We start from the raw sequence: 26,536 nt of genomic DNA, 5'->3' as shown, positions 1-26,536 counted from the left end.
AGTATTAATAAGATATAAAAAATAATAATATCTTTTTTCATATACATAGATTTACTAAACGGTGCACAAGGAATAAAAAAAAACAAGTAAAAATAAATAATATTTTTTTCTAAAATTAGAAACGCCGCTAACAATGAACGAATAACAAGTAAACAAACACTGACGTATTTGAAATCTCTTTTTAACGATGCATCGTGGCTGGCCGGTGTTAGCTATGAAAAACAAATTTTATGTGAAATAATATTTAAACTATGGCTGTAACGAACCAACGGTGAATGCTTAGTTTAGTTTTTTTCTCTTTTCATGTTAATCGATTTGATTGTTATTCTAAAATATGAATTATCTACTATTTTGTGTATTTTTCTTAGGGTTTCGTACCTCAAAAGGAAAAATCAGTCTTTAATTTTGTCATGACCGTTTATCTCGAGATCGAGTTCTTCTTTGTATGAAATTCGTAGATCTACAATTATGAAATTTACACATTTATATAGTTATGAAGTTTAGCACAAAATGAAAACTTACGATACAAAAAAATAAATAATCCGAAAAGTAAAAATATACCTACAGATATCTAAAAAAAAATCTTATATTTATAATTAATTTCAAACAAAATGCGTTCAAACATATCCAAATCGGTTCAGGCGTCTTCGAATAATCTATTAACAAATAATAAAAAAGATTCCGACGAACTGAGAACTTCCTTTTTTTTAAAGTCGATTAACAAAATTGCCGCTCTATTGATAGTAACAAGCTGTTAGAGTTAGAATAATATCATGTATGCTAATTCTATAAGTGGTTTAACAAATAGACAAGTCTTGTGCTATAGGAGAAACTAGGTATAATTTAGGTACACAGAAAAAATGAATCTTCGTTCCCATTAAGACATTTCTGTTCTCCATATTCGACCGAATTCTGTAGACTTTGTATGTTGAGTGGACCGACTTCTGGAGGGTTTGCGATTGCTCTCATTATCAGGGATAGAGCGATAAAATGAAAATATAAAATATTTTATTTTCTTGAGTGGGAATCGAACTCACGATCTGTCACGTTTACACTCGCATGCGTGTGCTCCCTGCAGGTCTCAATGATATAGTTGTCAGTTATTCACTCGATGTATCTTAATATTAACTCGCTCGCGAAATCACGGATATTAGGACGTGAGCATAAATATATCAAAAAAAGAAGGCCGTTCTGGCGCAGCGGCACAAGGGTGTGTAACGCGACGGTTGTGAGTTTGATCCCCACTCGAGGAAATTAAATATTTATTTACGTTTATATTTCTATTTCTTATCTCTAGTGTCGAGGCAAAGGGCGACGTTGACGGGCCTCCAGAATTCGTCAGAAAGTGGGCAACGGAGTGTCTTAACACTAGGTTCCCTCCGACTACTCTGCTGTGTTGCGGTATAAAATATATTTGATAACATTATAAAATATTTTTATTTCTCCTCTGGCTCAGGTAAACAAAACGCGACCTTTAGTTCCGCCATTTAAATCACAATGTTTCGAATTTCAAATTTGGCGCCTAATCTACCCTGCTCAGTGGGGGAAAAAGCAGCATTTGGTTTGTGTAAAAAGAGACGACCACACCCCTATAGAGCTAAGATAACGTAATTTCAAATAATATAGTAATTTAATAACTCTACTTCTAAATAATTTCCTTTTAATTTAAATATACGTGTAGTTAAGTTACTACGATAGTAACGTAACGACATTTAGATATGTATAAAATTACATAAAATTAATTAGTAATCTCACTTTACGTATTAATCTCGAACGTGATGGAATGGAGAAACGAGGCATAATATCTTGAGTATCGCACAAGCCTACATAATCTTTGGTATTTCATAATTTATGACTCCTACGTTCAGAAACTGTTAATGCTTATTGTGTTTTAGGAAACGACCACATATAATTGTATTTGTATTTTGTATACTATATATAGTTATTTATATACTAGCCGGCCCGCGGCTTCGCCCGCTTTTGGCCTATAATACTTAAATTAAACTGCATTTACCAATAGATTGATGATATAATTTATATTTTCAATCATAAACAACTTGTTTTTATAATTTACACCAAACCAGAAAACAATCAAATAGTACATTTGGTAAAACCAAAGAAAATAACAGACGTTAAAGATAATATAACTTTTATTTGCGAATAGAGATAGAACCTAACCTGTATTTTTTTAACTCAAAGTTAATTACACAGTTTAACGTAATTGTTAAATATTATCAAAAATAGCAAAATAGTTTTCCACATTTTTTCATATAAAAATAATAAAATGTGGAAAACAAAGTATTTTAATACAAAATGTTAAATAATATGTTGCTGAAAAACCTGTAGGCTAATGACGATAACAAGAATTGTCTATGAAACATTTTTAACTTTTATTATTTATATAAAAAACAAATTGAAATAATATACCAAACTTTATACTTCTTTATGTTTTATATTACATACAGTTGTGAGAGACGGTAACGGATGACATCGGTAGAGACATTATATATCACCCGTTCCATATGCAAGTCTGATGGTGACCACGACCCTCAGACATATGACTAACTTGAAAGGAATGGATTCCGTATATACATTTTAAAATTATATCAGACTATTATAGAATATACTATATTATTGTCGTGTCAACTATTTTGTAACAGCCTGTATAGTGTTCAATGAACGATACGATGTTGAAGAGAAATAACTCGATCGATGTCTCCAGAGATTTTATTTCGCTATTATATGAAAAGTCGAATACAGAAAACGCCTATTAGTTGCAATACGAATGAAGTTTGCCTTCTTTGATTTCCAACCAAACGACTCGCTTTACGTTCTGTTGTGGCGCTATTCCATTAATCAACACACAAGCTTCCGAAACTTGGCGGAAAGTGGAGAGTAGAGTGTTTTAACACTATGCCCTCTGACTACCCTGCTACATGCAGATTACAGGGTAAAGCTGAAAGAAATTCCGTATAATATATATATATATGTATATATATTTACATGTTTCATGTACAAATCTATATTTTTCTATCCTCACATAGTAATTGTAATATTTACATTACATTTACATTTATTACAAGTACTTAAGTAATTGTAATATTTATCTGAAATCAAATTATTAACTTCAGTTTTTTTTCATCATTTATCTATAAGTATGTATTTTAAAAATAATATTATATGTATAAAATGCACATGCACTATCACCTGGCAACACCGGAGGGAGCGTCCCAAATAATAACTTCATGAATAAACAATGAAGGCTATCCCGCGTCTCTTCTGACGACAACCATTTATTTCTTTACCCATCAACAGCAAAAATGACATTCTGTATTTTACGTTTTGTGGTATACGTAAGGTAACTGATATTTTCGTTTGTTTAGTTCAAATCAAAAATTAAATCATCTTCACGCTGTATGATGCACACAGCAGGGTAGGTAGGGGAAACCTAATGTTTCAGCATAATTCTAGAGTCATTGCGTCTTGAGTGGCGGAACTAAACGCCGTTTATTTAGTTTAAGTTGCTTATTTTCAAATATGGATGTTGCTTCCGTATAAACTTTATAGGCTGGTTGCCAGTCGTGACTTGCCACTAAGTTCCCTCTACCTAACGTGCTGTGTGCGGGATACAGCATAAAGTTGAAAAAATAATCTACTAAGTATCTCACTTGATGTTATTTATTTTTCTCTGTATAGATTCACGGGTTCTAAAGAACCCGGTCCTTTGGAAGGCTTGCGTGGGGACACAGGTCCAACACGTAGAGGCCCCTTAGAGAATTTACAAATGTTTTACTGTGACGCATCAGCCGGGATCCATCTCTGGGTGACCACAGGTAATTGCCCATTAAATTATTTATTTTATTATTCAGGATATTGATTGGTATCTCATAAGATAATTAGGTTACTTTTTGCCTCTATGTATAAAAATTTTGATATAACTATAACATGAAAAGATCGCACACAATTTTAAGCTTGTAGCTTTCGGCCGTTTAATCTGCACACAGTTAAGGAGACTTTGTTGATATTATGGATATTTAGTATAGACTGACTTTAGTATAGACTGTTAAAGGGATTATAACTAGCTTTTAGTAATTATTTTTTAAATATTAACATAATTTTAATATTTTTGCACAGCTATAGGACCTGTGTTGGGCAAGTCACACACAGGTAGAGACCCTAGTGTTAAGACATTTCTTAAATTATAATAATTTACTTGCTGTAAATCAGCTCCTTTAAGAAAAACTGAGTAGTTTTTTTACTTTCACGCTGTACCCCGCACATATCAGAGTAGACAGTGGGAACCTGGGGACCTAGTGATTATACATACTCCGTTTCTATTAAGACATTTTCGATCTTCACTTTCTGCCGAACTGTTGAGGCATTGCGTTAATTCGTTAAGAATAAAAATTGCCCCAAGTGGAGGTCGAACGTACAAGTTTGCGGTTGTTGTCCTTATTCCTAATTACGGCACAATTCATATCGTCGAGCACACTTTCATAATCAATTGTTCCAAGAATTTCAAATTTGAATTCTTCAAATAGACATGTTTAATTAATATGTGTTATTTAGAACACCTTACACGACTAAATTCTCAATGCATATAAATATATGGCTATAACTAATGGTGGTTTCGGCTGATTGAGATCTAATTTATTGGTTCACATTCTCAGTACAGCCGCATTCTAAATCACAATAATGGCATACGGGTCTCTTCGACCCGCAGATTATATTATTCCTAACCTGATCTCTGTCGTTTATTCCCTTAAAACTGAAATGTCTTACTCGCTTAGATATTTTAGTTTTTAAGTGTGCTTACTGTAAGATGTAATATGACTATAAGCATATTGTATATTGTAAGCTAAACAATTTTTAGTGTACTTGTATATTATGTGTGTGCACAGATAGCTGTGCGTCCGTCCGTTTATCACAATTATTTTATTCCAAAAACTATTAGTGCTATACGAGCTCGTTTTAGTGCTCGTATTATATATTTTATATATTTATTATATATCGTATTATATATTTTTAGTGCTCGTATTATATATTTATACGTATTATATACATACAAACTTTAGACCCCAAAAACAACCCCTTAGAAGTCGAATATTGCAAATTCCCGTCTTAGCGAGCACCTACGTACGTCCTATAAGTAACTCGTATGCAAAATTTCAGATTCCTAGTACATGTGGTTTCTGAGATTTCGTAATGAGTGAGTGACCTTTCGATTTTATATATATAGATATAGTATAGTGACTTCCACCATTTAACACGCAATGACTCCAGAATTCGGCAGCAAGTGGGGAACGGCAGTGTTGTCTAATGGAAACTGAAGGGTTTATTAGGTACTAGGTTTCCAAGTTCACTTGGCACGTTACGCTGCTAAGTGCGGAATACATCGTCAAGTTAAAAAATAATCTATAAAAAACACAGGTACGCTGTAGATGTCAATTCAATGCTTATAGTGAGTATTGATTAGAGTATATATATAAATTGATTAATATATACAAATAAATTGTTGGTGTAAGAATTTTTAAATAATAGCAATATAGAATGCCATTTTGTCATTAATTTAGTAAATTTTCTTACGAAAATGGTTTTTTTTTCAACTTCACGCTGTATCCCGTTTATAGCAGCATATGCAGAGAGAAATTCATTTTAAGTCACTCTATTCTACATTTTTCGCCGAAACTATGACAGTGCGTGCTTAGTAGCGGAAGTCAACGGCGCTTGATTTATTACTAGAGCCAGGAAAAGAAAATATTTCTCCGAGTGGAAATCGAATCCACGGTAAAAGTCACACGCTTCTGCCTCCGTGCCATGACGAATATAATATTTTCCATTCAGATATAACAAACCTTTTCCGTGTTGAACTTCAATTGGCGGACGCATATTTCCTGCAACAAATACAAAGTTAAAATATAAGAATATTTTGTAATATAGAAAATGTACTACTACCAAAAATAAAACTAAATGTAATAACTATACTTTAAAAAATGTGTTATTCTTTTGAAAATATTATAATAATGTACAAGACAAGTTTGAAACCTCGGTTGATATTCGAAAACATTATCAGTATCAAAGATACTGGAGGAAGGTCACGTAAAACGCATGAGGATCCCCGGGCATGTATGAAGAGGTTGATGATAGAGGACGAGGTGAAAGAGGTAGCGTTTGGCGCTCCGTACTCTCTGACTAGCTCGTAAAGGATACAGCGAGAAGTTAAGTCAAGAAAGGTTAGAGGAGTAAAGGAAATGTAAGCGTCGTAATAATGCATAATCATGTTCTCAGTTTAAAAATACATGTATTATTTTAACGTGGTATTCCTAGGGCTTTTCTTTTTAATTCATTAAAATAGTTTGTCACTAAATAAGTGCTAATAGATCATTTATGCATTAAATGATTGGTACGTTCTTAATATTGCAAAGTATGAGAAGTTAAACTGTTGACTTCGTTTTCCTTAATGACTTGTAGAAAAAAAGAAAATGGAAAGAAGCCAGAAGAAGTTTCGTATGTTTTAAATTCAACATATTATTACTACTAGACGATTAATATAATAAAAATATAATAATTATTAATACAATTAATATTTAAATATTAGTATTATATTAAGTCAATACAGATTTCAATACATTTCAAAAACAAATACACGTGCCTATTTATTTCATAACACAATATGAAAATGACAATCAAAATCCAATGTTAATATTGTTTACAAGTGTTAATCACTTGGTGTACAAATAATGCTATATACACATATATGATATTAAATAATTATCAATTATTAAATTATATATAACTAGTGGATCCGAACGCGGCTACGTCCGCTTGAACTATACGAATATTTATTACATATATTTATGAAATTATTTTCAGTTTTCAATAGAGAGATGCGATGAGCATGCTCATTTTGGGTGACGTTTTCTAACAACAAACTTTGCAAATCGTTGCTTAGCAACGGTCGCATAGCGACGGTTGTTATTAACATGGCGGAATAAATTGCATGTCAAATTAATAAGTATTTTAATATATCGGTATATATCGAAAATATTACAAATATTTGTAATATTTTCGATGATTTTTAATTTACTTTTTTTATTTTATAATTTTATATATGCATGTATACTTTTTCAAAATAATTCCATTAAGTACTGAATAAAACTAATGATATGATGTTAATCTTTTTAAGAGTGCAGTGATGTTATATGTCATAAGATATTTTTCTTAGTGTAGTTATAGAATTCCAATTTGTGGCAAAGGTAAAACGGTTCCTATTGCTAAAACTCCGCTGTCCATCTCTCCACTTGTCTGTCTGTTCGTGTATCACCATATATCGCATGAACCGTCATAATTAAAACGTTTACAGATAGACCATAAACTAATTAGAAAAGAATATATTTAAAAAGTGATTTGAAATGTACTTTGATTGCTTATTTAAGAGCCGGTGTCGAATTCCGTAGTCAATAACAAGAATAACTCATTAGCATAGTAGTAGTAAAGCTAAGAGGTAAAAAAGTGAGTAATTCACTGTTATATTATTATTATTAAAAAGGTAAAAATATCCAAAAAATTAGCTATCCTTAATCTAATGAAGGCGAAGTTAATTCAAAATGCAATAGTTGGAATGCAATTGCATTTTGCATCAATAGTTCCACATTTGCTAATTACATTCAAAGTTTTGCGTGAAACAACTAACCCTTGTCTTTGTGTTGAACTACAATAATCTGCACTTGAGTAACCTGAGCCGGCTAAGCCACGGACAGTTGAGTCGTCTTGTTCTATCGTAGCATTTCATAAGAGCTCTCTGCTTTATCCAAATACTTGATGTTGGTATTGTTAGCTTGAAAATATTGATTTGTTACTGATAATTTTGAACGTTTGTGTACCTATGAGTCTTTTTCTTGGCTTCACGCTGTTTCCCGCACATGACAAGGTAGAGGGAACCTGGGAACCTAATGTTAAGACAGTCCTTTCCCATTAAGACACTTCCGTTCCACACACACTCAGTGCCATCCTTGTTACCAGAGCGAGGCACTGAAAATATTAAATATTTCTTCTTCTCCAGTGGAAATCGACACCACAACCTGTCAAATTTACAGTCACATGCTGGTGCCACTGCGCCACAGTGCCTCTGGCCTCAGTTATAAGTTTTGTAATAGTGATTTTAATTTTCCTTGGTAAAACTATGGTTGCGATTTCACAATAATTGATAAAAAATATATTTATTAATATAGAACTATTAATTTTATACGAAATTCAAAAGGTAAAGGACAGACACGAGTATCATAAGTTTTTCTGTGGCTACACACGCCAATTATACTTCTTTTTCGTAAAAAAATATAAATATATATTTTACCTTCAAGCATTTTTTGGTATTATCTTACATATTGTAAAAATGTATATTACACATAAAAGAACTCATACCATTTCCCCATACGTTTACAGCACAAAGCTCAACGAGCTAAGCGACTATACATTCCAGTCCACACTTTGTGTCTGTGAAGGATCTCTCGTATTGGTTGATTCTGAATACTCGACTACGCACTTGATGTGATAGAAGTATTTCATTTTGTAAATATTTTCAATATAGGCGAGAGATACATCTTAAATCTTTCATTTCTTTCTTTCTTTTATCTTTCTTTTGTTTGTTCCTTTTATTTTGGTGAAGAATATTTTTGAAGAAAATTAAAAAATACTGCCTGACCGTTGGGTCTGTGCTCGTGATTTCTTTCTCAATATACTCTTTTATATCGTATAATAGCTTAACACCATCGGTCTATAGAACTCGTAGATAACATCAAAACTAAAAAGTTTTTTTAAGAAAAGCCTTATTATTTAGTAACGTCGAGGGTTTGTACCAAAAATAATACTAGATTTTTTTCCACAAGTAATTTCAAAAACTAATAATGAATTTTATTCACCCGTCAACAATAGTCGGACTATGATAGAAAATATTTGGATATTATTAAGCTTTTCGTGCTTCCGCCGTTAATTGGCCTAGATAATTAAGTTAACTTTAACTTTCTAAAAATATTCCTGAACAGTTTAATTCGGATAGCATAAACAAATTTCCGAATATCTGCTGAATCTGTAAAAATCGCGTTAAATATATACATACGTACTAAAGTTAACTAGCTACCGATAGACCGTCAATCGAGTTACGTTTTTTCAACTTTACACTGTATTCCGCCCATAGCTGCTGTTAACCTAATATTAAGAAGCTTTTTTTAAGCGTTCCCCACTTTCTACCCAATTTTGGAGGCATTGCCTATTTGCAGGACTCTACGCCACCCTCTGGCCGAAAATAAAATATTAAATATTTCATTTTCTCATATGGGAATCGAACCGTCATCATGTTACGTTTGCAGTCGCTCGCTTGTGACTGGCCTCGAGTTACATTCTGTATATATTTAGACATCATTCTAGGTGGACTTTTTAAACCTAATATATATATATATATATATGCATTTTTTTTGTTATTTCTGTACCTATATAATTATTACTTCTAATGGACCTACGGTTGATTTTCAGATATTTCTCTATTTACTGTACCTCTCTATGTTGCAATTAAATTTTTTTTAATCACAAAACTATTTCTATTAATATAATTAAATTGAGTGATAGTTGACAAACAAACAAATTTATTATGATATCTAATACAATTTGGCTAATATTTACATGTATGAATCTATTTTATGCAGTAGCAGGACTTTTGTCATATCTCATTTTAGATCCTTTATATATTTTTTTTATGGAAAAAGGACAAGGAAAACAAGCATCAAACAAGTTCGGGTCACCTGATGGTGATCACCGCCGCCCACGACCCCGTGCAGCCCCAGAGGAGCTACAGGTGCGTTGCCGGCCTTTGAGGTCGAGACAGACGAGCTTTTTCAAGGTACCCCATAATTATGTCAATAAAAAATACAAATTAGGCTGCATTCATTATCTGATTTTATTGAATTATGTATTATATGTATCCAGAGGATGTCCTGACTGATTCAGAGGATGTCCTGACTGATCCAGAGGATGTCCTGACCGATCCAGAGGATGTCCTGATTAATATCTGTCCGATATTTGTTTGTGGGCATACGGGTACGCGACCCCGGATCCTCGAGCCGCCACTCTTACATCCTCATCCAGTCCGTAAGAATGGTGTCCTAACTCCCCCCCCTTCCCCTCCTCCTTTCCTTAACTCCCTCCTTTTACCTATCCTACCCCTTCAATTTTCCTCTCCCCTGGGTTTTTCCCCACAAAGGGGTTTTGGAGGTCAGACGGCAGTCGCTCCAACTAAAAACCGCCAACCGCCACTTAAATGGACCGACAAAACAATAGACCGGGTATGGCTAGGGCGTCACCGCAAAACGACGCGCAGGCACATCGCCCTACACCTGCGACAAGTGGGCAAGGGCTACCGTGTCATGTACGGGCACGGCTAAAGACGCTAGTACCCAGACGGAAACTCCGCTTTGCAACGTGGAATATTGGCTCTCTAACCGGACGATGCAGGGAACTCGCAGATGTACTCATGAGACGTCGGGTCCAGTGTGCCTTCCTCCAGGGAACACGCTGGAAGGGCAATAAGTCCCGTGACATCGGACAGGGTTACCGGCTTATATACACTGGGTCACCTTCAGGTAGAAACGGTGTAGCGGTAGTGCTTTCTGAAGAGCTTCAGAATGGGCTCCTTGAAGTTGACCGTCGCTCCGACCGCTTGATGCGAGTGAGGATACTGATTGAGGGCGTCATCACAAACTTAATCAGTGCCTATGCTCCCCAGGCGGGATGTAGCGCGGCCGAAAAGGAGACATTCTGGGAGCAGTATGAAGGGGTGCTACTTGCTGTGCCGTGTACCGAAGTGGTCTTCGTTGGGGGGGACTTGAACGGGCACGTCGGTAGGGCTGCTGAGCTGTATGAGCGTGTTCACGGGGGTTTTGGACACGGTCTTCGCAATGCAGTGGGAGAAAACATTCTGAGAACCTGTATTGCGTCTGATCTGGCCGTCGTGAATACGTTCTTCCAAAAGAATTCTCAGCATCTTATCACGTATAAGTGCGGGTCCCACTCAACTCAAATAGACTACTTATTGACCAGACGGTGTCATATGGGCAGGGTAACTAACTGTAAGGTCATTCCAGGCGAAAGCCTAACGGCCCAACATCGTATTCTTGTCATGGACTTTAACGTCACTCCGAAGAAGAAAGTAGCCGAGAAACGTAGGCCTCGGATCAAGTGGTGGTTGCTGAATGGACCGATGCAGACCGACTTCCTGGCAGAGGTGAAAAGTCATAATCTTTCGACTAACACCGAGACTGCTCAGGATGCTTGGGATCGGGCTCAGTCGGCAATCATTGCGGCAGGCAGGCGAGTTCTTGGTGTTTCTAGGGGAGCACGTGTCATCGACAAGGAGACATGGTGGTGGAATGACGAGGTCCAGGAGGTGACTCGTGAAAAGAAGGCTGCCTTTAAAAAGTGGCAAGAATCCAACTCCCCTGAAGACAGACTGGAGTACACAGTAGCTAAACGTGCCAGTAAAAGAGCTGTAGCCAGAGCCCGCAGTGAGAATTTGTCACCATTGTATGATAAACTTGAAACTGTGGAAGGGCAGAAGCTCATTTACAAACTGGCACGTTCCCGGGATAAATTGACGCAAGATATCGCAAAATGTCTTTCCGTCAGAGATTCCCAGGGCACGCTGCTATGTAATCATGATTCTGTGAAGGAGAGGTGGAGAAGCTACTTCCAGGAGTTGCTGAATACTCAGCACCCATGCAGTCTTCATCACGACCCACCGCCTAACCTCGGACTTATTGCCCCAATAACCCTTGACGAAACACGTAATTGCCTTCGACGCATGAAGAACGGATAATCGAACGATAATAATATCGTTGGGCTCTCTTGGTGTGCTCGTGCTTACTGACCTTTTTAACCATATCTTGAACACTGGTAAGATGCCGCATCAGTGGCGGCTTAGCTTTATTACCCCTATTTACAAGGGAAGGGGCAGTGTTTAAGATTGTGGTAGTTATAGGGGCATTAAGCTTATGAGTCATACCATGAAGCTCTTCGAGCGCATGATCGACCTCAGGCTCCGCCGAGAGTGTACTGTCTCTGAGTTTCAATATGGATTTCAGCCAGGATCGGGCACCATGGACGCCATTTTCGCCCTCAGAACTTTGATGGAGGCATACAGGGAAAAAAGGAGAGCTCTGCACGTGGCCTTTTTAGATCTGCAGAAGGCCTTTGACTGTGTGCCTCGTCAGTGTATCTGGTGGGCATTGCGATCCAAAGGGACCCCTGAGGCCTATATTGAGATTATCAGAGGCATGTACCACGATTCCGCTTCTATGATTAGGACTGCTGTTGGCGACACTAGACCCTTCCCGATTACAGTGGGGGTTCACCAGGGCTCGGCTCTTAGTCCGTTCTTGTTCAATGTAGTGCTCGATACTGTCTCGGCTCACATCCAGGACCAGCCTCCATGGCTGATGATGTATGCCGACGACATAGCACTCATTGCCGAGAACCGACTGACGCTGGAGCGTAAAGTGAACCTCTGGAGGGGTACGCTTGAGAACGGCGGTCTTAAACTAAATGTGTCGAAGACAGAGTACACGGCCTGCGGGAGCCGGGACTCGAGCACCATCCTTATAGGTCCTGAGCCAGCCGTTAAGTCGGAGAAGTTCAGGTACCTTGGATCCGTTATGCACGAGTCTGGAGGCATCGACCACGATGTCCATGGCCGGATAAGCGCTGCCTGGGCCAAATGGCGGGAGGTCACTGGTGTGGTCTGCGACCGCAGAATACCGCCCAAGCTCAAGGGGCTGATATACAAGAGCATCGTCCGACCGGTTCTTTTATACGGCAGCGAATGTTGGCCAGCACTATCTCGGCACACTCAGGAGCTTCACGTCACGGAAATGAAGATGCTGAGGTGGATGTGCGGCGTAACGCGGTCTGACCGCATACGCAACACATTCATTCGAGGTAGTCTTGGGGTCCGTGACGTAGCGGATAAGCTCCAAGAGCGTCACTTGAGATGGTTTGGCCACGTTACGCGCCGGCCTAAGAACTATGTCGGACGCAAGTGCCTTGCTATACTAGTTCCTGGGGCGCGACCTCCCGGACGCCCAAGGAAGTGCTGGTTGGATGTCGTGATGCAGGACATGAGAGCCAATGGTCTAACCACCGAGGACGCAAAAGATCGTGCAAAGTGGAGTAGGTTAAGTAGGAAGGCAGACCCTGGTAATAGCCGGGATTAATGCCAGGAAGAAGAAGATGTCTCTTACTAGATTTTTGCTTGACAGTAAAAATAATTAGACATCTATATAACGGGTAACTATCGCACACGTGCTACTTTCTAATATATTATCATTTAACTGGTCTGTTACAGTGCATACCGACTGCAGCGCCATATTCTGGATTTAATTTTCACACAGAGTTCTATTGAAAACAGTCCAGCCGTTTTTTAATTTTATCAATACTAACAAACAGCAATTAATTATTATATAATAAATTCGTTCATTCGTTTTAAAAAAAAACGCAAACAATGAGTTAGTAAAGAATATTAAAAACATGTATTATGTGAAATATTTGCATTTAAGCCATATAATAAATATATATGTGCTAGCACTATTTCACACATATATATGTGTGAAATAGTGCTAGATCTGTCTCTCCAATAAATCACAACGGCGATTCTCTGATGAAAAGTGAGCCAGCTTGCTCTTACAACGATGGAGGCGGTATTAAGTCGAGGTAAAATATTTTTGAAAAAGACGCCAACGTCCATGTACCAAGAATTTCTATTCTACAACAAATTTAACAAAATGATAAATATCGCTTTAAGGAACAACAATTTAAGTATTTAAAACTTTTCAAAATTCAATACAAGAATATCTGAATAACATGATAATAATTTGTCGAAAATCTCTCGAATTCGTCCCATGCAGGTCCTTTAATAACTCGGCAGTTTCGAAGGTTTATTTCATCCGATAATCCCAACTGATGAAGTTCGTCGAAACTTTGATCATCTCCCGAAATTACTTATATATATATGATTATAATGTATGTAGGATATATTTAATTGTGTTTTAGGATTCAATTAAGATTAAACGTTTAATTGTTTGGATTTAAAAGATTTATTTAGGTATTTTCATCCTTTTCAGTTTTAAGGCCATCGTGGCGCAGCGGCATAAGGGTGTGACTGTAACGCGACGGTTTTGGGTTCGATCCCCACTCGAGCAAGTGAAATATTTTTTTACGTTTATATTTCCATTACTTCGCTCTGGTGTGGGGGCAAAGCGCGGCGTTGAGTTCTGCCACTCAACACGCAATGCCTCCAGAATTCGGCAGAAAGTGGGGAATGGAGTGAGTGTAACACTAGGTTCCGTCTGCCTGCCCTGCTGTGTGCGGGATAAAGCGTGAAGCTGATTTTTATTTAATCATTGGGTGTTTTAATTTTCGGATTTACTTAGAATTATTTAATTTGTATATTTAATTACCTACTAAGTTATTCTTGAAATTAAGAATGTTTTGTTCTACCATATCAAAAAATTTAAAAAAATATAGTCTTACATTTCATTTTAATATATATTAGCTTTTCTTTTTGTGGATACCTACAAAACCATACGAAATTGAAGTATAGGCCATCATGGCGCAGGGGCAAAAACCTGTGACTGTAAACGCGACGGTTGTGGATTCGACTACTGCTCGAGGGAATGAAATATTAAATGTTTTCATTTTATCGCTCTGGTAACGAAACAAAGCGCAGCGTTGAACTTCGCCTCGGCGTAAATTGGATAACGGAGTGGATTAATATTAGGTTCTCATGTTCCCTCTGTCTATTCTTCTGTGTGCGGCTAGCTCAAAGCTAAAAAAAATATCGAAATAATTTATCTCTCAGAAACATTTTTATGTCTTTTAATAAAAAATGATGATATATATGATACTATAGAAATAAAATAAAACTTAAATTTTTAATCGGCTTTTAGCACGTCAGTTATGCCTTGATTTATGCGTTGTGCACTCATAGTGACGCTTCAGTCGGCGAAACTTTGAAATATTTGATTGGGCTTTGATGACCGTTGAAATGAAGCTATAGCTTAAAAGTATGTTGGTATACTAGCGGACGCTCCACGGCTTCGCTTTGGACTATTCGAATTAAATATTTAAGAAAAAAATATATCATTTACACACGATTACATACTAAAAATTCAATCATTCAATCATTCAAATTATAATTCAGAAGGGTGAAGCCGCGTGCGGGCCGCTAGTTTTTGAAAACAAAGTAACTCTTCAATAAATTTTCTTTATCCTCGTAACTATGTAGGAGAAATGGGAGAACAAAGGCACAAAATAATAACGTGTTACTATGACACTATCGATTGCTGGACGTGTGTAAAATAATAGTACATTAATTAATGACTGTTCAGGTTAGTGTTTGTACTCACTGTAGTGTTGATGGTGAATAATAATCCATTTAACACTGCAAATCCACTTACGCTTAGCACCGAGTTTAAATAACACTACTTTAAATATACATATAGCGACAACACAAATGGTTAAATCACAATTAAATACGATACAGTATATAAGAAAGTCAACCGCAAATATCTATAATATAATAGGATTCGACAGATACAAATTTGGAAAGAAATACTAAGTAAAACAAACGAACGCGTATTCTACGCGTGGCAAGCGTCGACTGTTCGAAATTGCATCGCGAGCGCTTATATATAAATATGCTAAATACAAATATAATACTCGATATAAAATATATAAATTTTATTAAATGTGTGTATATATATTAATAATAAATAAATAAATTACGACTTTGAAATATATAAATAACACATATTAAATGAACTATAAATATAAATAATAGTTCCCTACATCACAATATTATTTTTTTTACCAGAATTAGTATAAAATAATAAAATTAACATCATACAATATTCATAAGAATATTTATTACGCCGACGGGGCGCAGCGGCACAAGGATGTGACTGTAACGGTAGTGGGTTCTATCCCCACTCGAGTATGTGTATTTATTTATGGTTCTGCCACTCAACACGCAGTGCTTCCAGAATTCGACAGAAAGTGGGGAGCCGAGTGTCTAAACACTGAACCAAAACCCTCTGCCTACCTCGCGAGGTACAGCGCGAAGCTGATTTTTTTTTTCACTTCTTTTCTCTTTTTAAAGAAACAGAGAAAAGAAGAATTACACAATTTTCTGCTTCTGAACCAATAAAAAGTTACTTAACTAAAACAAAAAACCTCTATATTAATGAATTCCTTAATAAAAAAAATAATCTCAGAAGAATACTAAATAAACAACTAGACTTAATTATATCAGTATAATAATTTAAAGGCAGTAAGTACAAATTAATAAGATATGAAGAGAAACTTCTCGAGCACTGACCAAGTTTCGCAATGTTAACTTGCACTTACCTAGTGTTTACTTGTGACTAATCGCCCGAATGCGATATTATATTTTAATATTATTTATTTGAATTAATTTAATGTTATTACACTCTTTGAAATATTTTATAAAAAGGGACAGTTGTGACACAGGCATGCGACAGGTTACAGGTTCGATTCCCACTCGAGAAAATGAAATATTTCTTCGTTCTGCTGACAACGCAAAACGTGCGCAAAATGAATTCGATGAAAAAGTAGGCAACGGTAGTGTCTTAATGGGAACGGAGTGGAATGGGTTTCCTCTATCTATTCTACTATGTGCATGATACAGCATGTAGCTAAAAAATACTGCAAAAACAAAAAGGCAACGAAGTGCCTTATCACTATGTTTCCTTTGCCTATCCTAGCTATGCGGGAAAGACCTAGTAGCTGCTTACTATTATATTTATTTAATTGAATTATTCATAGTATTATAAATGAAATCACAATACGATAGTAAATATAAAATGTTTAAGTTAAAAATATATGTACTATTCCTCTTTACTTTTATTTCCTGGAAGTTAAGTTTATTCGCTAACATTATTTCTACCTAACATCATATAATCATATACGTCTTAATAGATGAAAAAAATCCACCTCATTAATATTTGCAATAATTATAATAGGCATTCTTAGTTAAATTATAGGATAGACTATAGACTTATCTACGAGTATTTAGAGGATGGAAATCTGTCATCTGTTATTATAAAAACGTAAATTAGTGATTGTTCACCAGTTTTCTTATAATTGATCATTTGAGGAATACTTTTATTATTTTACCTTCTAAATAACACTTTTTGAAAAAGTAAAAAAGTAATCTAAACAAAACCAGCGACTTTCTCAATGTTATCAATGTAACATAAATATTTGCCCAGCGGCAGAAGGGTGTGACGGTAACTCGGCGGTTGGTGATTCGATTCTCACTCGAGGAAGTCAAATATTTCTTAGTTTTTATTAATATTTATAATATTATTGCAATCCGAAAAGTGCCAAATAATTATATTTTTGTTTTAAAACTCCTCGGTCAAAATATTGAGCAGCGCCATCTATTGTAACCTACTAGAACTTCTTAGTTAGATCTTAGGTCGATCCGCATTCAGAAACAACGCAATTCAATCGACTATATAGCAAGTAGTACCCCTCTTTTTGTAATAGAGGGCGCAAAGAGTTTCATAAGCGGAGAACGAAGAAAATAAAAAATATGTTAATTAACATGCAGCAAGCTGTGAAAAATGGTCATTTTGAGTTCCATTAAAAATGATTATCTCATAAATGAATTGATTTTTTCATATATTTTATAACCACATGAAAAAAAATCTATATTTACATTAGTTTTAGGTAGTTTCATTATGTGATCTGCCAGAAACTTCATTAGAAGTCATTATAATTGTCAGTCAATTCTGTGTATTAAATAAATAATGATGAAGTTCAAGCGGGCAAAGCCGCGGGCGGGCCGCTAGTAAATACATACATATGTATATTGGAATAACGCCAAACTGCAAAATAACAATACATTATTGTATATAGCTGTTCTTTGTAGATTTATGTGTGAGAAGGAAAATATCGCCCCCAGCATCTTATGTATACGCCTACTATATAAATAATTTAAAAAAAAAGACTATTTGGCTCCAAATTGGCAGTGTAAAACTGGGTTATGATTATACGCAATGAATGCGATAACTATGGAGATATTTTGTGAAGTTTTTATTGTAATAATTTTAAATTTAATGTGGTGTTTTAATCAAAAGATATAAATTTTAATTATTAATTGCACATTTTGATAGCTTGAAAATGTAAGAACATTAAATCTGCCGTAATATAATAAAATAATGGTATTAATCCTTATCTTTTAAAATACTTAATTGCGAATAGTTTTAGAGAAAACACATTTAATTGTTGACACATCACGCCGTTGACACATCAGCTGTATCCACTCCTGTTAAATAAGTATATTAGTTACGTTGGCCATTTAATGTAGATCAAAACTGTCTTTTACTGTTTTAATAAGTACTTTAGAAGTAGTTACAATATCAAAAAATCTTCCAACGAGTTTCATGGTTTATTAGAATTCACTCCAAAGGGTGCAAATAAGCAGGCGAAGCTGCGCACGTCCGCTAGTTGGTGATACTTTATAACAAATTGTGCTATAAGTCAATTAAAAATGGCAAAGGGCCTACAAAAGCACAAACTATGAATATCATACAAGACACCGTAAACATTCAATTTTACTAAAAGGTTTTTCAATTTTCGATAACGCTATTTTCTATATTTTATGTAGCGTGTAGAGACAAGATTGGTTTAACAGATTTTTAAAGTTAAGTTAGTCTTGATATATAGGCCACAGGTACGTACGTACATACAGGTACATACTTACTCTCTTTGACTTATCAATCTGGATAATTATAAATAATTGAAGTATGTAGTTTCCCCGATTGGTGATCGAATTGGTATCATCAGAAACTGCACCGCCGCATCACCACAGCATGTATAAACTTAACTTTGTCACATATTTCCGTAGTTCGAGCAGTAGCATAAAAAAAATTTAAGAAATCTATAAGAGATCTATGAGACTCAACAAAGACTGAAAGAAGAGATGTATAAGACTCAACTGAGACTGGGGCTCCCCCAAAGAATTCCAAGAGCAAGGTTTCTTTTAGAGAACAACTTCAGATCCACAGCAGCACGTTTCTTATCAGAAACGAGAACGAGCAGTTAAAACACGTCGTCAAACAAGTGGATGATTTTAATAATGTTTGACATAATAACTTTAACATATGGCGAAAATAGTAGCCAATATTGTATAGCTTTTGTTAAGGGCATAATCACAATGCATAATATGTATGTGGGAATGGGAAGAGAACACGCGAATTAAAAATGTTTTTTATTTAATTTACACAAAGTTTACAATAATCGTGATAGCTGGTTACCATCGACTTTTCCTCTCTTCATTTTGACAAATACATTATATTATATTTTAAATTTAAATAACAAAAAAAAACTTACAAAACCTCTAAACTATTCCACATGTGTATGTAATATATTATGTATATATGTAACCTGCTGATTACAAATATCTCTTTTGATGAGTATTCATTGATTTCGGCTATTCGAATTATTCTTTGCTCCAGCGCAACCTTTGTCCATCGGACTACTACCATAAGAGCTAGTTTGTCATTCGTATTTGCGTGGGTTTTTTTTCTTGCTTTTATCGCTTCTATAGACACTGTGAGTCACCCCTAGATTTCCGATGCACGTATCTTCGAATCAATCGATTCATATAATAACAATTCTTTGATTCACATAAAGCTGATCCTCGCTTAGGTAAATTTTTGAACATTTATTTTATGTTATTAGCTACTTAATTCCTTTTATTCTATTTGAATATAGAAATTGATTGAATTGAATATTGGATAGTTTAATACAATTGTACGCCGATAACTTAAAATGATTTTGCTATGAAAGTATAAAAAAGTAGACAAATCATCACTGCCGTAAGCGTCCAAACGGATGTTTTTACATCCTTTATTAATTTCCGGTTGTTAGTTTACGTTTTATCCTCGTTTTCAATTTTGATTTGTAATTTCAATAATATTTAAATTTTCTTTAACAAAATTTGTTCTAAACTAAACAATTATATATCTAATATTTTCTGGGTCATCCATCAGCCTTTTAAGGTCCACTGTTGGACATAGGCCTCCCCCAATGCTCGCCACTCCGTCCGGTCCTGCGCCCTTTGAATCCAGCGGGTTCCCGCTGTCTTCTTAAGGTCGTCGGTCCACCTGGTTGGAGGGCGGCCTGTACTCCTTTTGCCGAGACGTGGTCGCTATTCGAGGACCTTTCTTCCCCACTGGTTTATCATTTTCTGGGTATTTAGGGTTATGTACCTCTAAAAAACGAAATATTTATAGGATCACTTTGTTGTTCAACTCTCTGTATGTTTGACCGTTTGTTTAGACCATATATCGTCAGATCTAGTAAAGGTAAGTTAATAATTAAGGTTAAACTTAATCTAATATCAAATATAAGCAGGTCCCTTTAAGCATAGAAAAAATAAATTTTAAATCATAATAAAAAGATACAAGTACAAGTTCTTGCTGCATTTTGTATTAAATTCGCCATGTAATCAATAACTATAGGATACTTACATTACGTTCTCGTTGACCTATCATTATCAATCATGAAATGGGTACGAAACCCTCGGTGGGGGAAGCCGACACAATATTTTATACTCTTTCTTATTTTTCCATACTTAAAAACATATCTTATTTTCCCCATTCAATTCCTTTATCAATTAGTGTAATAGCGTGAGAAAATGATGCTTTCTCATGTATGTAATTAACACAGTTTCAGATAGCATCATGTGTACATGGTAATTGGTTTGGACACCGATTGCTCTAGACTTTTGGCAGTGAGAACATAGAAGAGCATTCACAGAGATTGGCCGGCTATCGGAAACCTAGCAAATATGCATATATAATTGACCTGTTTGATTGATCAGTTCTTCACAAACAAACGTTTCAGAAGTGGATCGTTTGTTTTACTCCATTTTGTTCCGTCGACGAATAGAAATTTGAAACTTTATTTCTATGTATATCTTGTAAAAAAATGTGTATTGGTTTTCTTTATAATTCATTGTGATAGTTTTTGTAAAATTATAGATTTTAAATAAGATTTCACTTTAATAGATTATACTTAACAAAACATTACTTATCGAACTTTTTATTTTTCATTTCCAGGAAGTTATAGCTTCTAAGGCAGAAAATTATTTACATGATAAAAATGTATTGCTATTTATAATTATGTATGTAGTAACTTTGATGCCGACCACGGTCCAGATATGAGGGACCGACTACAGAGAGAGAGAGAGAGTAACCTTAATAAGCTGGGAACTTTTGACTCTCGAGAAACGTTAGTTTGCAGAGAAAAAATAATTGTACTTTATTTACCGTAAGTAAATAAATATAGAAATTAAAGACAATTTTACGTCACGATACGATACGTGTTCCCGCCTTCCCCCAAATTTTTGAGGTATTGCAGCTATTTCCCCATAGTGCAGTAGCCATTGTCTCGTAGGCTATTATTAGTATTGTGTTGATGTTCAAATATAGGTATTTATACTATTTATACATGGCACAGCGGCACAAGGGTGTGACTGTAACGCGATGGTTGTGGGTTCGATCCCACTCGAGGAAGTGAAATATTTATTTATGTTTAGTGAAATATATATTTCCATTTCTTCGCTCTGGTGCCGAAACAAAGCGCGGAGGAACAAAGGTGAAACTGATTTTATGCAATATAATTATTTTAGTTTATTTGACTTCTAACGTTAAAAAAAACGGAAGCTGGCAAATATTTTCGTTTTGTAATATTCTCAATTGTTGCTTGCACATTTAAGATATATATATATATATACTTTTATTATACAAGAGAATAAATTTAACATTTTTAAATATAAATTGTTATAAAAAATACATTTAAAATATAAAAAACACTCTTCCGAGGGCGGGACAAGGGTCCAAGGGACATCGGTGGCTAGGGCTCCAGAGAGAGGAACCTCCTCACAATATGCGCCGTCTTAAGTAAAACTTCTTCATCCAACAGCTAAGCAATAGCCTTACTTATATTATTATGTAATATTATTTTCTTTTCTTATATAAAATATGTATATTAAAGTTCTATTTCGCAGGTAAGGCAAGCTGTCGTGGCTTGGGTTTCCAATCTTGATATACAAAGATCTCGGTCTTGAGAGGTCTCGCATTATTTTCCAATGCCGCTAGTTGCGGGAAAGAAGTAAGCAAAGGATTTCTCCTAAGTGGACAAACGCCGATGAAGTCTCCAATATCCGATTTCGATCTTACTTTGCAAAAGGACTTGATGTAAAATATTTTGTCAACATATAATATACCTACTCTGCACGTCACTATATTAATCCAGCCATAGAAATAGCTTACTGAATCCATAATTAAGACATAAACAATGGCAATTTGAGAAAATGAGTGACTAAAGAATTATAAAAGATATTTGTGAGACAAGAGTGTGTGTTAAGAAAAGTAAGCGGAGACTTCCGTTGAACTTCGAAAACACAGTGTTGATGATATTAGAGGAGAAAGAAACAGGATCTTCCGAGGCGCAAGTATGAGGAGTTATTGAACAAAAGAAATGAATGGCGCAGGCGTTTGACTTTCGATGCGAAGGTAATGGGTTCAATCCTACATTTTATTTAATTTTAAAGTAGTACTTCACTATCCTATAGCTAACGTGTATATTATACAGAAAGCAACTAAAGAAAATTTTGTAATGGCTTTTTCCCTGAAGTGGTTAATATCAAGAAAACAACTTTTGTAGATAACGAAGCTTCTTTGAAATGTTTTTAACATGAGAGTAACCGTTTTGACGAAAAATCTAAAAAGGTACACTTTTGTGAACTTTTACCCTGAATATTTTTTTACAGACAGGAGATCGATGGAGACTTTTCACAATTTCATTACAACGGTGTACCTTACGTCCATGCAAATTTTGAGCTTTTTGGGAATTTATGCAGGGGTGAATGTCAAAATTGACAGTACTATATTGCGCTAGTACATTTGGTCCATTTAGAAAGAAATTACTTTATTTTTCTTACATTTCTATATAAAACTTTACAAGAAACTCCGCCGGCTAGTGTAAACACCGGGGACATTTTCTGTTGCTGGCTGTATTGTCTCTAAAATACGCAAATGCAAAGTAACTCAAATAAATAATTTATTTATGTATCTCCTGTCAAAATTTGTTTTTTCTCTTTCTTTCTATTTTCTACGATATTTACAGTGTACTTTGATTGTTGTCTTGTCAAAGCAAAGAAGCTAAAAAAAGGATACGCAGAGAAATATGTGTCTAATGTTCTATTCTGTACTTTCCGCCGCAATTCTAGACACGAGTGACGAAACTCAACGCCGCTCTTTGTCTTGCTTATGCGGGAATCAATAATTACCTTCTCCGAGTGGGAATCGAATCAATAACCATCGCGATTCTATTTTTAAAAGAACAATTTAGAGCTTGAAATTTGTTTGTGATATACTAACAGAAAATATGTTGGATGGCAGAGTTATTATGTCACTATATATAATATACATTTTATAGATTTTTAAAAATATATAATGTATATAACAGATGGACGCATATTTACTTAACTGTTAATTATTAATCCAGACTGTAACAAATTCAAAACAAAACATAGAGTAATTAATGTTTATAAAATTTTATAGTTAATTGAAAATTTAGATTATTCAGTAAAATATTTGTAGAGAAACTCACCGGATCGGATGATTAACGGTATCAAATTAAATATTCATGTAGCTTGTCTTGCTTGATCCCTAAGTCGGCTTGCTTACGCCACTTAGGTAACTTAAGACTATATAAATTCGTTTTATATTTACCTATATTTACCAAGATTATTTAAATTGTTATTAAAAGTTATACAATTTTAAGATTAGTATTATAAAAAGTATTTAATTATAGGCCTATAGGACTCACAAGGTCGTGGCTGTAACGCGATGGTTGTAGGTTTGATTGAGGAAATTAATTGGCTCTATTACTAAGACAAAAGCGCGGCGTTGAATTCCGTTCAATACGGAATGCCTCGAAAAATTCCGTGGAAAGTAGAGAACGGAGTGTCTTAGTAATAGGTTCTCTCTGTCAAGATATAACAAGCTTTCGTTAATACCGAGTAAATGCTATTAAAGTAAAATTTTAATATACTGTGGTACATAATAGGTGTGTTTACCTCTATATCTTAACTTGTCATTCTACAATCTTTCACGTTAATAGAAATCATAAGTGTACGGAAATTACATACTTGTTTCATGTCGGTATTGTATGCGTCATTTCCATATAAGCATTATTTTTCTTGAGTTTCTCAGTACCTTCAATTTCGTATCTCATATACCTAGCTAGGTAAGCACAGAGAAAGTAAATATAATTTAAATACAAAACGTAATTCAAGATAAGTATTGAACGGCGGAACCCACCGCCGCGAGGAAATGAATATAATAATCATCACGAAAGGGATATCGAAAGTGGGTTCGAAATCATTTTATATAATATATAAAAATAAATACATATAAAACTTACATATATTAAAATAAACTACATGAATACGAATGTTTCGAACTTAATACTTTTCCACAGCCAAATTTACAACGCGAATTCTTGGCCGCTCACCCTAAAAGTAAGCTTTGCGATCTTTTCCTTCAATTATTGTTTCCACAGTTTTATTACTTTAAGTTAGATGGTAATTAATAATTTAATAAAAAATTAGGTACAACTGATAAAAATATAATTAAATATAAAAATAAACTATTACTTAATAAAAGCGAGATTACATTATTTTTTATATATTTATTTAATTAGTAGGCCAGTCGTGGCGCAGAAGCACAAAGTGTGACTGTAAACGTGACAGGTTGTAGGTTCGATCCCCACTAGAGGAAATTAAATATTTATTTAAATTTATATTTCCATTCCTTCGCTCTGGTGTCAAGGCCAAACGCGGCGGAACAGAAGTTCCCTCACTCAACACGCAATGCCTCCAGAATTAGGCGAAAAGTGGGGAACGGAGTGTCTTAACACTAGGTTCTCTCTGCCTATCCTGCTATGTGAGGGATACAGAGTGAAGCTGATATCCTTAAAACTTAAGTAAGTAATATTCAAAAATGAATCTTGTTCGAAAGCAGTTAATAATGTATTGCTAACGAAATTGATAGAATCCTATCCTATATCTTATAAAACAAAGTCGCTTTTCGTGTCTGTCTGTTGTTTCTAACTCTTCTTCTTCTAAACCACCCAACGGATTTTGATGCGGTCTTCACCATTAAGTCGAGTGTTTTTCGTAGAAGGTTTATATATAGTTTATTATTTGTACATTCTTATATAAATTAACATAAATACGATAAATGTGTATAAAGTCCTACCCGTTGAGACACTTTCGCGCATGCGCTGCTTTAATGGTAAGTACTACATGAAAATAATGTACTGGAGTATTGTTCCTCTTAATAAGATCTACAAAAAAGCCACCGACAGCATATTCGTATCTTTTAAGAATAACGTGTAGTGATCATATTTCTATCTAAAAATAGTAATTGCAATATATTTTTTATTGTGAGGGATATTTTTCCATAATGGTATTAATCCTTATCCTTTAAAATACTTTATTAATTTTTTACGTTAAACGAAGATAAATTGTGCTTTTTACACAATTTCGTAATTGCGGATAGTTTTACAGAAAAACGCATTTAATTGTTGACACATCCCGCCGTTGACACAACAGCTGTATGTTACTCAAGTTTCACTCATCCCTCACTCTCAGCATATAAATAAGTATATTAGTTACGTTGGCCACTTAATGTAGATCAATTGATGATTTTTTAAGCTTAGATACTCTAGTTTCGATAATTTGTGTAACCCTTCGATAGCTCAGTCGATAGAGCGGTGGACTGTAACGGTCCATAGGTCGCTGGTTCAAATCCAGCTCGAAGGTACTCATATCAATGAACGTGCCGACCTTTTTTTCATATAATATTTTATCAATTATTTTTTATTACTATTTACAGTTTCATAAAATAAAATACAATATAGTAACATATACTATACTAAAATACAACATAAAGATAAATAAAAAATTACATAATTATAACATTTTTATTCAGACGAAGAAATGTGAGAAATTTTACAATTTATAATTTATTTGTCTACTAACAAGTAACAGTAATGTATTTCCACGCGACGTAGTTGGTTACATCTTTCGTTTAAGTTTTCTGTCTTTTGTTGTTATGTATTTGTGTTTATTTTAAAACAATTGGAAAATCCTTATTGGAACTACGAAAATGCGGGTTGCATTAGGGTTTAATTAATTTTCACATTATCTTTAGTGCTTTGCAAACATACATTATAGGAATAAACCAGTAGTAAAAGCGGGCGAAGCCGCAAGAGGGTCGCTAGTAATTAAATAAAACTGAAATCATCTAATAAGAAAAGGATGAAACTTCAAAGATTTTATCAGTCACGCTTAAAATTCTTTTAGCTGAGCAAGGTTGCGAGCATATCAAAA

General features: G+C 34.8%; 1 protein-coding gene and 1 non-coding gene across 3 annotated transcripts in view; one reads left to right on the top strand and one right to left on the bottom strand.

Annotated features, from left to right (window-relative positions):
* LOC146527253 (glutamate receptor 1-like) overlaps window positions 1-26,536 on the bottom strand; it is a 207,565-nt gene that overhangs the window by 178,407 nt on the left and 2,622 nt on the right. The window contains exons 1-2 of one of the 2 annotated variants that reach the window (XM_085205681.1): window positions 15,447-15,688; window positions 5,856-5,894 (exon numbers count right to left, since the gene is read on the bottom strand). In XM_085205681.1, the coding sequence (XP_085061807.1) occupies window positions 5,856-5,889 (34 nt within the window). In that variant the 5' untranslated portion in view covers window positions 5,890-5,894; window positions 15,447-15,688. Of the gene's footprint in view, window positions 1-5,855; window positions 5,895-15,446; window positions 15,689-26,536 lie in introns of those variants that run through there. The other variant, XM_085205680.1, reaches the window with a different exon arrangement.
* Window positions 25,892-25,966, top strand: TRNAY-GUA (transfer RNA tyrosine (anticodon GUA)). The gene has a single exon. It is a non-coding gene; the product is annotated as a tRNA-Tyr (tRNA).

This window comes from Heliconius melpomene, chromosome 21 (assembly GCF_056956725.1).
Source record: "Heliconius melpomene rosina isolate 202511_hmr_F chromosome 21, ASM5695672v1, whole genome shotgun sequence".
Taxonomy (NCBI): Eukaryota; Metazoa; Arthropoda; class Insecta; order Lepidoptera; family Nymphalidae; genus Heliconius; species Heliconius melpomene.
The sequence above is the reverse complement of the archived record's forward strand: the minus strand, read 5'-3'. Positions and strand labels throughout refer to the sequence as shown.